Raw genomic sequence first — 15,440 nt, forward strand, 5'->3', positions numbered from 1 at the left:
AAACCCGAAAATGCTGGAGACCAAAGCTGAAATTGGAAAAACAACATAGCCTATTTTACTCCAGGGGGTCCCAGGATTACCCACCCAAAATATCGTTGCGATCGGTTCAGCCCTTTTTGCGGTACCTGGGAGAGGACGGACGGACAGACATTTGGTGAATTATAGTAAGATTCTTCTTCCCTTTTTAACCTCTCCAACCTCCTGGCACCTAAAAAGGCCATAATTCCCTCCTAAATTGCCACTGCAAACCTTTTAGCCCCTTTCAGGTTTAGCTTATGGCAATAATAGAAACTAAATGTTGGCCTGAAAACATGAAGATTGTTGCTGTGCTAAAAATAAACTCACCTAAAGTTGAAATTTATTAGCACCCTAATTATAAGGGATAATTAAAATCCAAATCTAACTTTAAAAACAATATTTTTGTTTGGATGCAATGAATAAATGATCGTTTTAAGACCATTTTCCTTGCTGGCCTCATGACAATCACGGTTCCCTGTTTGAGGCAATGTTTTTATGGCTGGATGCCCTTCCTGAGGCCAACCCTTAGCCGCCTCTTACGATGCGCAGGGATGCGGTGTACCTATTCTAAGCCGGGGTACACACCGGGATCATTCATCCCAGCAAGCTGGTACTCAATTTGCCGACCTCGGAAGGATGAGCCAACCCCTCTGGCGTTAATTCAGCGATCGACCGGGATTCGAACTCAGGATCCCAGGATCCCAAGCCGGCACCCTGACCGCTAAGCCAACACTAGGCTCTGTTTGGATGCAATGTCTCGGCTAAATGAAAAGCGAGGTGATCGATAGTGGGAAAAAAGACATCATGAGTGGGGCAGCAGGGAAACAGGTAAATTCAACACTAATGGAATGAATAAACAGAAAAGGAGAAAGGAGGAGAAAATAGTGAAACAAATGAGAGAGGACCCTACAGAAGGATAAGGCCAATAAATCACAAACTGTAAGGTGAAAAATCACAAGCACACAGCCTAGCAAAGGCCTAGAACAACCTAGACAACACACAAACACGAAATTGATACAACAGCACCAACAAATTAGGATAGAAAGACCCAGGAAAAGATTCACAATACGATTCAGAGTACAGGGAACAAACAACAGTTAGACAAGACAAATGTGGTACGCACCTTAGCTTTTGAAGAAATTACAATAAAGTCGTGAAATTATAATATCAAAATGAAACAATTTACAACTCAATAAATCCCATCAAATAATCAGGAAAGGCAAAGATATTCGAAATTCAGTGGGAAAACTTTCCAACAATTTCATTTTCCAACGTAAATTTCTCTTGAAGCGTTTGATCGATTCATTGCTCCCTTCTCGATCCAGGTGTTTCACGCAAACTATGGATTTACAGACGTCCACGTGGAGCTTTACTTTAGGTAACCAGGAGTCCCACCAGGCTTTAGATGATGGTTAGACAAATGAGGATGGTTAGACAAAGCATTGCAAACAACGGACGACAGACTGGGTTGATGTCAATTCATGCACATGGAGTCCTCGCCTAAAAATGAGAAATCCTCCTTGCATATTATTATCAATTGGCACAGTTGTACTATTTGTACAGTAGTATATACAAATATAAAACATCCTTTTTTTTAAAGTACCAAATAAGAATGATTTTAAATTACCTATAAATCACAAAAAGGAAAAGCTCTTTCGTCATGGATGAATATTATTTGGCTAAAACTTGTTGCATCATTACGCAATATGATGAAAACACCGACATTGGACGTGAAAGATGAACACAGATCATCATTACATTCACAATACTCAAGATATAATGCTCCATACCCCTGTGGAAATACCCTATGCCTGATCTACCACAAACACCTTAGGTAGTGCTTTTGTAATCGAGTCGTGCCCTTAAAAGGTGAAATGACTGAGATACAAGTCTTCTTCTTCTGTTCAATGCATACGGTGCAGAGACTGGTAATTTAGCACGTGTTTCGAGGTAGAGTCATTCAAGATGATGTTCTCAAACGTGAATTTAAATCATGGCGTTCTTTATATCAAGGTGAACGCATTTCATGATCTCCGCCTATTTCATGTTGCCGGAATGCCGACGATGAATTCTTATCGATTTGCGAGATAAAGACGACTGTGATCCATCGGGTATCCTACAGGGGTGCTCTGATGCAAAATTTAAACTCTGCCAGCAAAGTAGGTGGGTATCTACTGAATCCATGACTGAAGCTTTAATCAACTCCATGAAGTTCAAAACTTCATTGTGATAAAAGTTGTTATTCAGTTGAGCGTGCTTAATGCTGCTCTTGGGATCGTAGTGGATATGGGTTTATGATGACAGAAGAGAGACGCAGTGGTTATCCTTATTCTCACAACATGGCTTCTCACAACCTGAACACGAAGATCCATTGTTTGTCTGGTGATGTAGGTTGTCAGAAAAATTTCATTATCAAAGTTTGGCACCACACACAGGTCACTCTATCTCCTAATTCTGGCTGGGGAGAAACATGTCGATGGATATTTCCTTCATTGCTAATGATTTGCTCAATTGTGTTTGAAAGGAAGATCTTGCTCCATCATATCGAAATTTCAGAGTGAACGTTTTCAGAAGGCACATGATGCTTGGAAGAAAGAGCTCTTCAGGTTTATCATCTACAGCATGCTCGGTGTTGCTGAAACAAAAAAAAGAAGGAAACAAACACAGCAAATGATTGGCGTCGTTTTTAAACCAATAAAAATAATTTTTATTGCTCACCTCTTGTCATCCATTTATTGCACATACGCAACAAGAAACAAGGTGTTTAAATTTGCAAGTTTACTTATCATCAAATATATAGCGATTATATCATCATTATATATATTGTTGATATATCAATATATTGATGATATATCATTATATCATCAAATATAGTCTGTTGGGAATCGTTGGTGACGTATGTGGATGGACAAAAGGACCACCGAGGCACTCGGAAACATGGGGGTGGGAGGATGAAGTTGGAAAGGGGATTGACGAGAAGAGGAAGAAGTTCAAGGAGTGGCAGAAGGCAAAGGGTATGGGGGCAGAAAAGGCAGAGCATGAAAGTTATAAGGCAGCCAAGAAGGCTGCAAAGAAGGAGGAAGCAAAGGTGCAGGAGGCACGTAGGAAAATGTTCAGAGAACACTTGGATTCGGAAGAGGGTCAGAGAGCGGTATTCAGGATTGCAAAGCAGATAGCGAAAGAGAGGTGTGATGGGATGGGGGTGAGTTGCTTGAAGGATGAAGTGGGACAAATCGTTGTGGACCCAGATGGAATTAAAGGAAGATGGAAGAGATATATGGAAATGCTGTTGAATGCAGAGAATGAATGGGACGGCAACATAGAGAGTAACCCAGTTTTAGGACCGGCAGAGAAGATAACTGAGATGGAATTTGAGGAAGCGATAAAAGCAATGAAGAGTAGAAAAGCAGGAGGGCCGACGGGAGTTGTGGGAGATATGTTGAAGGCAGCAGGAAGTTGGGGTGTGAAGAGAATGACAGAGATCTGTAATCTGGTGGTGAAAGAAGGCCGCATTCCAGTGGATTGGGAACTGAGTACCCTCGTCCCTCTATACAAGGGGAAAGGTGACCCTCTGGAGTGTGGCTCGTACCGAGCGATAAAGTTATTGGAGCATGGAATGAAGGTATTGGAAAGGGTGTTGGAGAGGAGGATAAGGAAGAAGGTGAAGATCGACGAAATGCAGTTTGGATTTATGCCAGGAAGAGGAACGACAGATGCACTTTTTATTGTAAGGCAGTTGCAGGATAAGTACAAGGAGAAGAAGAAGAAGTTGTTTCTTGGGTTTGTTGATCTGGAGAAAGCATTCGATAGGTTCCACGCGAAGTAGTGACATGGGCATTGAGGAAGTTAGGAGTGGAGGAATGGTTGATCAGAGTTGTGATGGCAATGTACAAAAGAGCGTGCACAGCTGTAAGGATGAAGGACGGGAAAAGTGGTGAGTTTGAGGTGAATGTGGGAGTGCATCAGGGGTCGGTACTAAGTCCACTATTATTTGTAGCTATGATGGAGGTGCTGGGTCAGAACGTAAAGGAGGGTTTACCGTGGGAGTTGTTGTATGCAGATGATCTGGTGTTGATTGCGGAAACTATGGATGGACTGAAGGAAAAGATGAACAAGTGGAAGGAATGTATGGAGACAAAAGGTCTGAAGGTGAATATCGGAAAGACGAAGGTGATGGCAAGTGGTAAAGTATGTGTGGTGAGGTGGAAAGAACTGGGAAGTGGCCGTATGCTGTGGGCAGGAAGGGTGTCGGAGTGAACTCCATTCAATGTACAATGTGCGCTGAGTGGGTTCATCAAAAATGTCGTGGTCTGAGAGGGTCATTAACCAGTGTGGCAGCTACATTCAAATGTAAGGTGTGCACAGAGGGAGCTGCAGATGGAGGAAATGTTGAGTTGAATATTGGAGACGGCGTGAAGCTGGAAGGTGTGAAAACATTTTGCTACCTCGGAGACATGCTGAATGGAGAAGGTGGATCAGACTCGGCAACGGTTGCTGGAGTGAGATGTGCATGGAAGAAGTTTCGGGAACTGAGTGGCGTGCTGACGAGGAGGGGAGTGTCGTTGAAGCTGAAGGGAAAGGTGTATGCTGCATGTGTGAGAAGTGTTATGATTTATGGGAGCGAGACATGGGTAAAGAACGTAGAGCAGCAACGAAGGCTGGAAAGGGTGGAAATGCGAATGGTTCGGTGGATGTGTGGAGTATCGTTGAGAGAGAGGAAGACAAATGATGAATTGCGAAAGATGATGGGAACAGAGCCTGTGATTGATGCTGTGAAGAGAAACAGGTTGAGATGGTTTGGTCATGTGTTGAGGAAGGATGAAAGTGACTGATTGAGAAGAGTGATGGAAATTAATGTAGATGGAAGTAGAGGACGGGGAAGACCGAGAAAGACTTGGCTGAAGATGGTGGAAGAAGAAATGCGGGCAAGGGGGTTAACAAGGGGAGATGCAGAACATAGGGCAAAATGGAGAAGAATGTCATGGGGCTAAGCAAGGCTAACCCCCGCTCCATCAGGGAAAATGGCCTTAAAATGCATGTTGTTGTTGTTGTTGTTGTTGTATTAAGGCCATGCCACACAGAATGACAAGGTTGGTCACGGTTAATATTCCTCTATCAGAAATAGCCAGAGAGACCTTCAAGTTGACCAGAACATGCATAAAAAACTAGAACAACACTCGGTAGAGCGCATACCTACCTCCGCCAGGCTCAACAATTTACGTTTTGTATCCGACTCAAGGGCCAGATCTGGATTCGGACATGAACCAAAATCTAATTGGTTTGTTATTGTCACCTCACCAAATCAACAGCCTAGTTTTGTCATAACTCCTCCATAACATTTTGAATATCATGCTATGTATCGTTTTGGCCCTGTCACTCAATGGTGAAGTATCACTAAAAAATTAAAAAATTATCGTATTCGGCTCCGTATTCGGATCTTCACCAAAATCGAATACATTCTTCCTTGTCAAACACAAAACCTGTCCAACACAATCCGTCCATAAACTTTTGAGATATCGTGCTATATATTGTTTTGTTGACCGACACCTCAATGGTGAAGAATCACTGAAAAAAATACTTGGTCCAGATCTCGATCCAGATCTTCCCAAAAATCTAATCTTTTCGTCCTTGTCACATACCCAACCTCTCCACCAAATTTCGTCCGAATCCGTCAGCAACTATTTGAGATATCTTGTTTACAAACAGACAGACAGACAAACAGACAGACAAAAAACAAGAAGACGTCATGCACAGCACGATACTTGCAAAATCCACCCCTCCCCCAAAAATGTTGCCATGGATACATCAAATTGACAATTTCATCAAGATTAAAATTGATGATCTTAATCAAAGCTCGCGTCAATCGGAATAAAATTGATGATTTTTCAGATGAAAACAGATATTAGAAGTTTGACCTTGAGTTGCCCTTTGACCTTTTGACCTCAAAAAGAGTTGGTTTCCCAATTTAGTGACAATATACAAATGCTGTTCGTGATAAAGTTTGACAATACAACACTTTGACAATGACAATATACAATATACAAATGTTTTAGCCTGGTGTTGGCTTAGCGGTTAGGGTGCCGGCTTGGGAACCTAGGATCCTGGGTTCGAATCCCGGTTGATCGCTGAATTAATGCCAGGGGGGTTGACTCAGCCTGTCATCCTTCTGAGGTCGGCAAATTGAGTACCAGCTCACTGGTATTTCCCTGTGTGTCGCAAAAGGCGACTAACAGGGTTGGCGGCAGGAAGGGCATCCGGCCATAAAACATTGCTTCAAAAAGGAGAACCAAAGTGCCTGAATAAGGCCACCGCCTGCTCTGCGGGGAAAAACTGGCCTCTAAAGGTGGTCTCATACAAATGCTGTTCAATTTTCAAGTCAATCGGTTGAAAAATGGGGATTTTAGAAATTTGACCTCCAGATGACCTTTCACCTCAAAATCAATAGGATTCTCAATCATGACGACCTCTACAACTTGAAGTTTCATGACGATTGGTTTAGAATAGTGACCTGTAGGCGAGTGACAAACACACAGAATAACAAACGCAACCGACCAATGTACTTGAAAAATCTTCGATTTTGCAAGTAACAAGAAATATGGCGTGCATAACACGATACTTGCGAAATCCCTAAAAGAAGTTGTTGACCTTTAGCTTTTGTTGACCTTTTGGCTTTGGCCGATGTAGACCTCAAAATAAGTGTGGTTGAATTAAGAGATCTGATATGCAAATCCTCTTCAAATTTCAAGTCAATCAGATGAAAATTAATTTTTTTAGAAATTTGGCCTATGTTGACCTTTCACCTTTAGACGTAAAAAAAAAAAATAGTTGGTGGTTGAATTAAGTGACCGGATATGCAAATCCCCTTCAAATTCCAAGTCAATCGGATGAAAATTGAGTATTTTAGAAATTCAACCGAATTTGTTGACCTTTGGCCTCTGTTGACATTTTGGCCTCTGTTGACATTTTGGCCTCTGTCGACATTTTGGCCTCTGTCGACATTTTGGCCTCTGTCGACATTTTGGCCTCTGTCGACATTTTGGCCTCTGTCGACATTTTGGCCTCTGTTGACATTTTGGCCTCTGTTGACATTTTGGCCTCTGTTGACATTTTGGCCTCTGTTGACATTTTGGCCTCTGTTGACATTTTGGCCTCTGTTGACATTTTGGCCTTATGTTGACCTCAAAAATAATTTGTGGTTGAATTCAGTGACATAACATGCATATCCTTTTCAAATTTCAAGTCAAATTAATTAAAATTGAGGATTTTAGAAGTGTGACAAAGGTGTTGACTTTTGGCCTCGGTTGACCCTTTTGACCTCAAAATGAATAGGCTTCTTCCGTATGACCAACTATACCATTTGTTGAGGTTTCGTAAAGATTGGTTTTAAATTGTGACCTGTAGGCGATTGACAAACATACAGACAAATAGACAAACAGACAGATAGACAGACAGAATATCAATAACGCACAAGACCAACCAATATACTTGAAAAATATTTGATTTTCACAACAAACAAAAATACAGGGGTGAAAACATAACCTCCATCAACCTTCGGTGGTGGAGGTGACAAGGAATCCAAAAGTTGTAAAATGCAGTAAAGAAGTGCATTTGCAGGGTAGACCGAGGTCATTTGGCCACGGTGTTGGTGATGGCTACCTTGGTCTTCGCGAAGCATACCATGAGATATTTGACGTTCATCAACTAATGACGGCAGATGAGATGCACAGTTCAACGTACATCTGAGGGATGGCACATACATCATCACCCTGCCAGTTTATAGCTGGGTCAGGATTGGGGTCAAGGCGAGGCAGCTTAGAGGCCAATGTGCGTACCTCTAAGGCCTAAGCCACCCAGTCAGCCCCTATATGGGAAGCGTTTGATTAGTTGAATTACAACAATCCAAATTACTAATTATAGCACATGCCAAAAACGTAACTCGATTTTGGTTCAGGTACGAATCCAGATCCGGCCGATCAGTGGGATACAAAACATAAGCTGTTCAGCTAGGCGGAGGTGTGTACTCTACCGAGTGCTGTTCGAGTTTGACATGTGATTAGATTTTTCGTGGTCCCTCGTTGCGAGTAAAAGCCTGGTGTTGACTTAGCGGTTAGGGTGCCGGCTTGGGATCCTAGGATCCTGGGTTCGAATCCCGGTCGATCACTGAATTAACGCCAGGGGGGTTGACTCAGCCTGCCATCCTTCCGAGGTCGGCAAATCGAGTAGTAGTGAACCCTGTGTGTCACAAGAGGTGACTTACAGGGTTGGTGGCAGGAAGGGCATCCGGCCATAAAACATTGCTTCAAAAAGGGGACGACCGTGCCCGAAAAAGGCCAACCCCTGCTCTGCGGGGAAAAATGGCCTCCTCGTCGCGAGTAACACTCTACTCCCAACAAAGCCAATGGTTTTAGTAATTTGCATAACGTAACACTTGATTACATAATGCAACATAACATCCGATTACGGTGCGTTCTCATGTACTCTGGGTTCTGACGGCCTTGACCAAACATTACTATAATTTGACACATTATTCGATTTTTCGAGGTATCTCCATCATCGTGAACAACACTCGACCCAAACAAAGCCAATGGAAATCTGATGCCACAAACCCAGGCAGTGTAGTTAGCAGAGGCATAGTACAGGTTAAGCCCACCAGAAAACCAGGATGGCAGTCACGTCTTTAGCTCTTACACGAGCCTCGACTCTGCATTAAAAAAAATAAAATAAAAATCTTGTTGGTATGGTGAGTGGAGTCACGCGACAGATGTGGGTGGTGGTCTGGTATCTGTATAACCAATGGATGCACATTTCAGAAGTCGACCCCCAACAAGAACCCAAACAGTAAACCCAACAAAAACAATGGCAAAGTGAAGCTCTTGTAGACTATCTATATACAGTCATATAGTCACGTGAAAAAGTAAGTACACCGCACGTAAAGTTTTGACTTTTTCAACATCTTTCAACATACAGCTATTTGATCTTCATTTCAACAATATTGATAGATAAAGGTGATATAATATAACAAATATCATGAAACATTTACATTTTGTAGTCCATTGTATAATTTAAATAAACATAAATGCAAATTTCGCATGTGGAAAAAGTAAGTACACCTTTGGCTCTAATAGGTGGTATTGCCCCCTTTGGCAGAAACAACCTCAAGTAGGCGTTTCTTATAACTGTCTACCAGTCTCTGACATCGACTGGGAGAAATTTTTTCCCACTCCCCCATGCAGAATTATTTCAGCTGTGCGATGTTGAGGGGTTTCTTGCATGCACAGCTCGCTTCAAATTCCCCCACAACATCTCGATGGGATTTAGATCCGGGCTTTGACTTGGCCATTCCAGAACCCTCCATTTCTTTCTTTTCAGCCATTCCTTGGTGGATTTACTGGTATGTTATGGGTCATTGTCATGTTGCAAGGTCCACCTTCGGTTGAGCTTCAACTCTCCGACAGCTGGCCTCACATTATCCTCAATCACCCTCTGGTACAATGAAGAATTCATCGTGGATTCTATGATGGTGAGCTGCCCAGGCCCTGATGCAGCAAAGCTGCCCCAAACCATAATATTTCCACCACCATGCTTTACAGCTGGTATCAGGTTCTTGTGGTCAAATGCTGTCTTTGGTTTTCGCCAAACATGTCTTCTGGTACTGTGGCCAAATAGCTCTACCTTTGACTCATCTGTCCAGAACACATTGTTCCAGAAGTGCTGGTCTTTGCCTCGGTGTTCATTGGCAAACTTTAGTCTTGCCCTGATGTTCTTTCTGGACAGCAAAGATTTCCTCCTGGCACACCTCCCATGCAGATCAAATTTGTGCAGCCTCTTTCTCATAGTAGACTCGTGCACTTTGACATCAACAGTGGCAAGAGCTACCTGTATGTCCCGTGATGGCATTCTGGGGTTCTTAGAGACTTCTTTCAGCATCTTGTGGTCTGCTCTCGGGCTGAACTTGCTGGGGCGGCCTGGCCTGAACAAGTTGGCAGTTGTTTGGAATCTTCTCCACTTGTAGATGATCTTCCAGACAGTCGAATGATTGATTTCAAATTGTTTGGAGATCTTTTTAAATCCCTTCCCAGACTCGTCGGCATCTATTACCTTCTTTCTGAAGGCCTCAGAGAGCTCTTTTGATCTCGGCATGGTGATGCCGCACAGTTCAACAACAAAGAGCAAACCAAACGAAATGTCTGAGGTTTAAATAAGACAGGTTCCTCCAAGATCCTCTCTAACATTGTTCTAATCATTTGCACCTGGGCTGGTGCACCTGATTCTAATTTTATGTATTTGAAGTAGTGATAAATGTAGGGGTGTACTTACTTTTTCCACATGCGAAATTTGCATTTATGTTTATTTAAATTATACAATGGACTACAAAATGTAAATGTTTCATGATATTTGTTATATTATATCACCTTTATCTATCAATATTGTTGAAATGAAGATCAAATAGCTGTATGTTGAAATATGTTGAAAAAGTCTAAACTTTACATGGGGTGTACTTACTTTTTCACGTGACTGTATATATGGTTATTCACACACCCAGTGAAGATAAATGCTTCTGTTCTGTAATTGTTTACCAAGGACTTGAATGAGGAAGAGTTCACATACCTTCTACTTGGCTATCCCTCAGTGGAGGAGCTGGGAGTTTTCTTCTCCGCAGTGCTGTTCTCATTGGATCCTGGAATGACATGGACATCGAGTTGAGATGGCTTTGCCTCATTATTTCACTGTCCACTTAATTCTGCCTCATCTTGTCTCTATTAGTAGTCTCGCCCCCCAAAGGGGATCCGAGAGTATTGCAATGCCCCTGTCTGTGTGTCTGTCTGTCTGTGTGTCTGTGTGCCAGTGAGTGTGTCTGCATACATATCTTTTCGCTTTAAAGATTTTTTTTTTCACCTTTTTTTTTTTTTTTTTTCGTATACTGAATCGAGGCTCGTGAAAGAGCTGACATTTACTTCACAAACAAATCAACCAGACAAACAAAATATATAAAAAGAGGGAACGGAAGACAAGAGAAGGGGAAGCACACAAACACTTGAGAGCACACATCATTTAAGAGCAGGGAGATGTGTGGGAGGGAGAGGGCTTGGGGGGAGGACGCGTGGGAAGGGGGGGGGGGGGGGGGTGGGAGAAGTATAAAACACAAGGACACCAAGGACTTCCAGGACAGAAGTTGGTATTTCAAAAAAGTGGAATTGGGGTGAAATTAGCGGGGATAGAAAATATCAAGGTTTTGGAAGGGGGAAGATAAGAGATGGTGGTGAACAGCTGTTTTAAAGACCTGTAGGGTGGAGTGGGATTGAAGAGAGTGAGGGAGTTAGTTTGTTCCAGAGGCGGGAGAAAAGAGGAATGAAGGAGTGAAGATGAGCAGAGAGTCTTGATTTTGGCAGTTTAACCATAAGAGGGTTGCAGGCAGACCTTGTGCGACCTGTAGGAATATTTGCGGGACAGAGCCCAGAGAGAGCTGGGGGGGCAAGGCCAGAGAGGAGTCGGTAGAAGACGGAAAGACCACCAACCTGCCTGCGGTGAGTGAGTGAGAGGCCCTTGGAGTTAGCTTCATCGCGGGAGATTCCAATGATTCTGAATGCTTTGGTTTCAACAGCGTTAAGACGAGCTAGGTGTGAGGCAGGAGCACCAGCCCAGAGGGGAGAGCAGTATTCCATTGAGCTGCGGATGAAAGCCTTGTATGTGGTGAGGAGCTCAGGAATGCCAAGGAAGGACTTCGCACGACGGAGGATGCCCAGTCGGCGACTGGCTTTGGAGGCCAGATTTGAAATGTGGTTTTCCCAGGAAAGATCATGGCAGATAGTGAGACCCAAAAGCTTGAGTGACAGAACTTCTTGGAGAGGATTATTCAGAAAGTGGATGGGAGGGTTGTCTAGTCGGTCTTTTCGGAGAGACATCGTAAGAGTGTGAGATTTGTCAGGATTGAAAGACATGTTCCACTTGTTTGCCCAGTCTGTGATTTTGTCCAGGTCTGCAGAGAGAGAGGAGGCTGCAGACTGCCGATCTGAGGGATGAAGAATGGAGCGACAGAGAGTAGAGTCATCAGCAAAGAGATAGAGAGGATTTTCAAGAGAGTCAGAGAGATCATTGATGAAGACCAGAAAAAGCACAGGGCCCAGAACACTGCCTTGGGGAACTCCAGCCTGAACAGGAAGAGGAGATGAGAGAAACCCATTCAGGGCCACACGTTGACTACGACTAGAGAGGAAGTCCGTCAGCCATGCGTGGAGATTTCCATGGATACCAAAAGAGGAGAGTTTGATGAGCAGAGCGGGGTGCCAGACCGTATCGAAGGCACGTGATATGTCAAGGGAGACAGCTCTAATTTCCTGTTTGGCATTGAGGACCTCCACCCATTGTTGAGAAAGCAGAAGCAGCATGTCCAGAGTAGAGTGACCAGATCTGAAACCAAATTGATGATCAGAGATCAAGCCATTGGAGAAGAGGAAAGATTTCATATCTGAAGCAATGATGGATTCCATGACTTTGCTGATAATTGGGAGAAGGCTGATTGGTCTGTAGTTGCTGGGATCTGTTTTTGCACCTTTTTTGTGCAAAGCGGTGATGTTGGCAGATTTCCAAGTAGATGGCAGATGACCTTGAGCAAAAGAGAGGGTGAAGAGAACAGAGAGAGGGAGTGAAAGAGCGGAACAACAGGATTTTAGGACCCGTGGGCTGATGCCGTCAGGTCCAGTTGCAGAATCAGAGTCGAGGGTTGACAGAAACTTTTCCACCTTGTCAGGAGGAAAGGACACAGAGTCCAGGAGCAGCTGGGTACGACTGAGTACGGTGGGTACAGAGAGGGATGGGTTTGGGACACAAGATTTAGAGGCAAACACAGAGTTGAGGCATTCAGCTTTTTCACGTGCGGAGTCAGCCGTGTGGCCGTTTGAGGTGAGGGAGGGGATGGAGGGGGAACAAACACCAGAAACAGATTTGACCAGACACCACCAGGATTTGGAAGAGGGAGACAGGTAAGAGAGTTCTGTCCTGAGAACAGAACTGCTTGGCTGATCGATGTGAAAACTTAAACATAGGAGGGACTCCCATGGATAATACTCGTATTTTATTATTAACTCTGATGTCATTGGTCACATGCCATGGCAACCATATCGAATTAAGGGGGAAAAAATTGGCCATCATTTTCTCTGAAACCGCTCAACGGGAAAAAATTAAACTTGGCATATGTCATCAACTCCCCATGGGGTATAAAATGTGATAATGAATATATAATTGGTGAAGTGGTATTCCAGTCATAATTGTTTTGAATTGAAATCTTTATCTGAAAAATCTGAAACTTCATATATCTAATCTATGACCCGATGTGAGGGAAGAATTTAAATTATAACGTACATAACCCATGCCAAGAAACTACGTGATAAAATAAAGTTCATGGATGATACGGGTATATGGGCCATAATAGTAGTGTGTTCAGTTAACGATGGTATTTGTGTTCAGAATGAACGCATGAGGCAAGACTATGTGCTCATGCGCTCTGCTCTACAAGTTCTACTTCTTCTTGCTTTGCTCTCTTTGTCCATAATATTGTTAATTTCATAAAGCATTATTCTTCAGAGATTTGATGCCACACAATCCACAACTATCAATTGTCATGTTTCTAAGTCACTGCAAACAACATGGGGTGCTAATTTCAACCTTACCTTTGGAACATTGCAAAACTGCGAGCTTCCACCAAGAGTTGCATCAAAGCCAGGCAGCTTCATGGAATGTAAGTGCCGTTCTATTTCAGAAATCTGCAATAAATGTAAAAGTCATTCTTTTGTGGTAACTGAATAAAAGTTTAAAAAAAACTTGGTACACGAGTAAAAGTTCTTTTGTGGAAACTCAGCAAAAGTATTTTTTGAAAACAGGTTTTTGTACCTTTTTCAATACAAAGTTGAGGCTCATGCAAGATAAGAATAAGAACAACGGAAGGTGGAGGGGACGTAACGATAGGGGAGATGAGGAAAAATATCTCAGGCAAACAAGGAGATATGACACTGATGTAACCGTAGTGGTGGGGAATGAAAAATGGGCAGACATTTGATGTACAGATATATATATATATATACATATATATATATAAATCGGCGCAGAAAAATGTGGGGATACAGGACAGAGAAAGGAGTTAAACGAGAAGGGTACTCAGTAGAGCGCATACCTCCGCCAGGCTGAACAGTTTATGTTTTGTATCCCAATGATAGGCCGGATCCGGATTCTGACCTGACAAAAAATCTAATCGGCTTGTTCTTGTCACCTAACCAACTCGTCCACCAAGTTCAGTTATAACTCGTCCATAACTTTTTCAATATCATGTTATATCTCGCTTTTCACCCAATCTCTCAATGGTGAAGAATCACTTGAAAATTAAATAATTCTCATGTCTGAATCCATCTTCATATCTTCACCAAAATCGAATCGATTCGTCCTTGTCACACACCTGACCGGTCCACCAAGTTTGTTCCACATCCGTCCACAACCTTTTGAGATATCCTGCTATATATCGTTTTTGGCCCTATCTCCCAATGGTGAAGAATCACTTTAAAAATTCTAGTAGCCGGATCCGAATCCGGATCTTCACCGAAATCTAATAATTTCCTCCTTGTCACATAAACTACCTCTCTGCCAAATTTTGTCCGAATCCGTCAACAACTTTGAGATATCTTGTTCACAGACAGAAAAACAGACAGACAAATAAGCAGAGAGACAGACAGCCAGACAAACAAACAAACAGACAGACAAATAAACAGACAGACTGGGGTGAAAACATAACCTTCATCCACCTTTGGTGGTGGAAAATAAAAGATGGAAAAGAATGGTGGTGTGCAAATATGCTGTACTTGGGGTGTTACTAGAGGACCATGACCGTCTTTGTCCTAGTAAGGCTGGAGATGGGTGAAGGCCTGTAACAAGATGGTGGAAGATCGAACACCAAGAGATCACAATTTCATTTCTGATGATAGATCACTACTTATCTTGTGCCTTGGTCTCTTCACCACTGATACCAATTACTTTCAGTGCTTGGGACTACAGAATCCACGACCATGATAACAGACAAGAAGACCCTGGTTCATAAGATAGAGCATTACTCCATAGGGCTATGAGCAAATGCTTTGTATACGGTATAGTATACGATATAAGCTTTGTATGTGGTATAGTATACTGTATAAGCTTTGTATGCGGTATAGTATACGATATAAGCTTTGTATGCGGTATAGTATACTGTATAAGCTTTGTATACGGTATAGTATACTGTATAAGCTTTGTATGCGGGGCAGTATACTGTATAAGCTTTGTATGCGGTGCAGTATACTGTATAAGCTTTGCATGCGGTGCAGTATACATACTGAATAAACTTTGTATACAAACACGAACAGGCATTTTAAGGCCATTTTCTCTGCAAGAGCGGGGGTTAG

At 42.7% G+C, this 15,440-nt stretch overlaps 1 protein-coding gene across 1 annotated transcript in view; it reads right to left on the minus strand.

Annotated features, from left to right (window-relative positions):
- Positions 1–1,253: 1,253 nt before the first annotated feature.
- MYRIP (myosin VIIA and Rab interacting protein) overlaps positions 1,254–15,440 on the minus strand; it is a 257,140-nt gene continuing 242,953 nt past the window's right edge. Inside the window, exons 11-13 of the mRNA XM_068100415.2 lie at positions 13,686–13,778; positions 10,627–10,696; positions 1,254–2,653 (exon numbers count right to left, since the gene is read on the minus strand). Of these exons, the coding sequence (XP_067956516.2) occupies positions 2,634–2,653; positions 10,627–10,696; positions 13,686–13,778 (183 nt within the window). The 3' untranslated portion in view covers positions 1,254–2,633. The remainder of the gene's footprint in view (positions 2,654–10,626; positions 10,697–13,685; positions 13,779–15,440) is intronic.

Source organism: Myxine glutinosa, chromosome 6, assembly GCF_964187855.1.
Source record: "Myxine glutinosa chromosome 6, kmMyxGlut1.1, whole genome shotgun sequence".
Lineage (NCBI taxonomy): Eukaryota > Metazoa > Chordata > Myxini > Myxiniformes > Myxinidae > Myxine > Myxine glutinosa.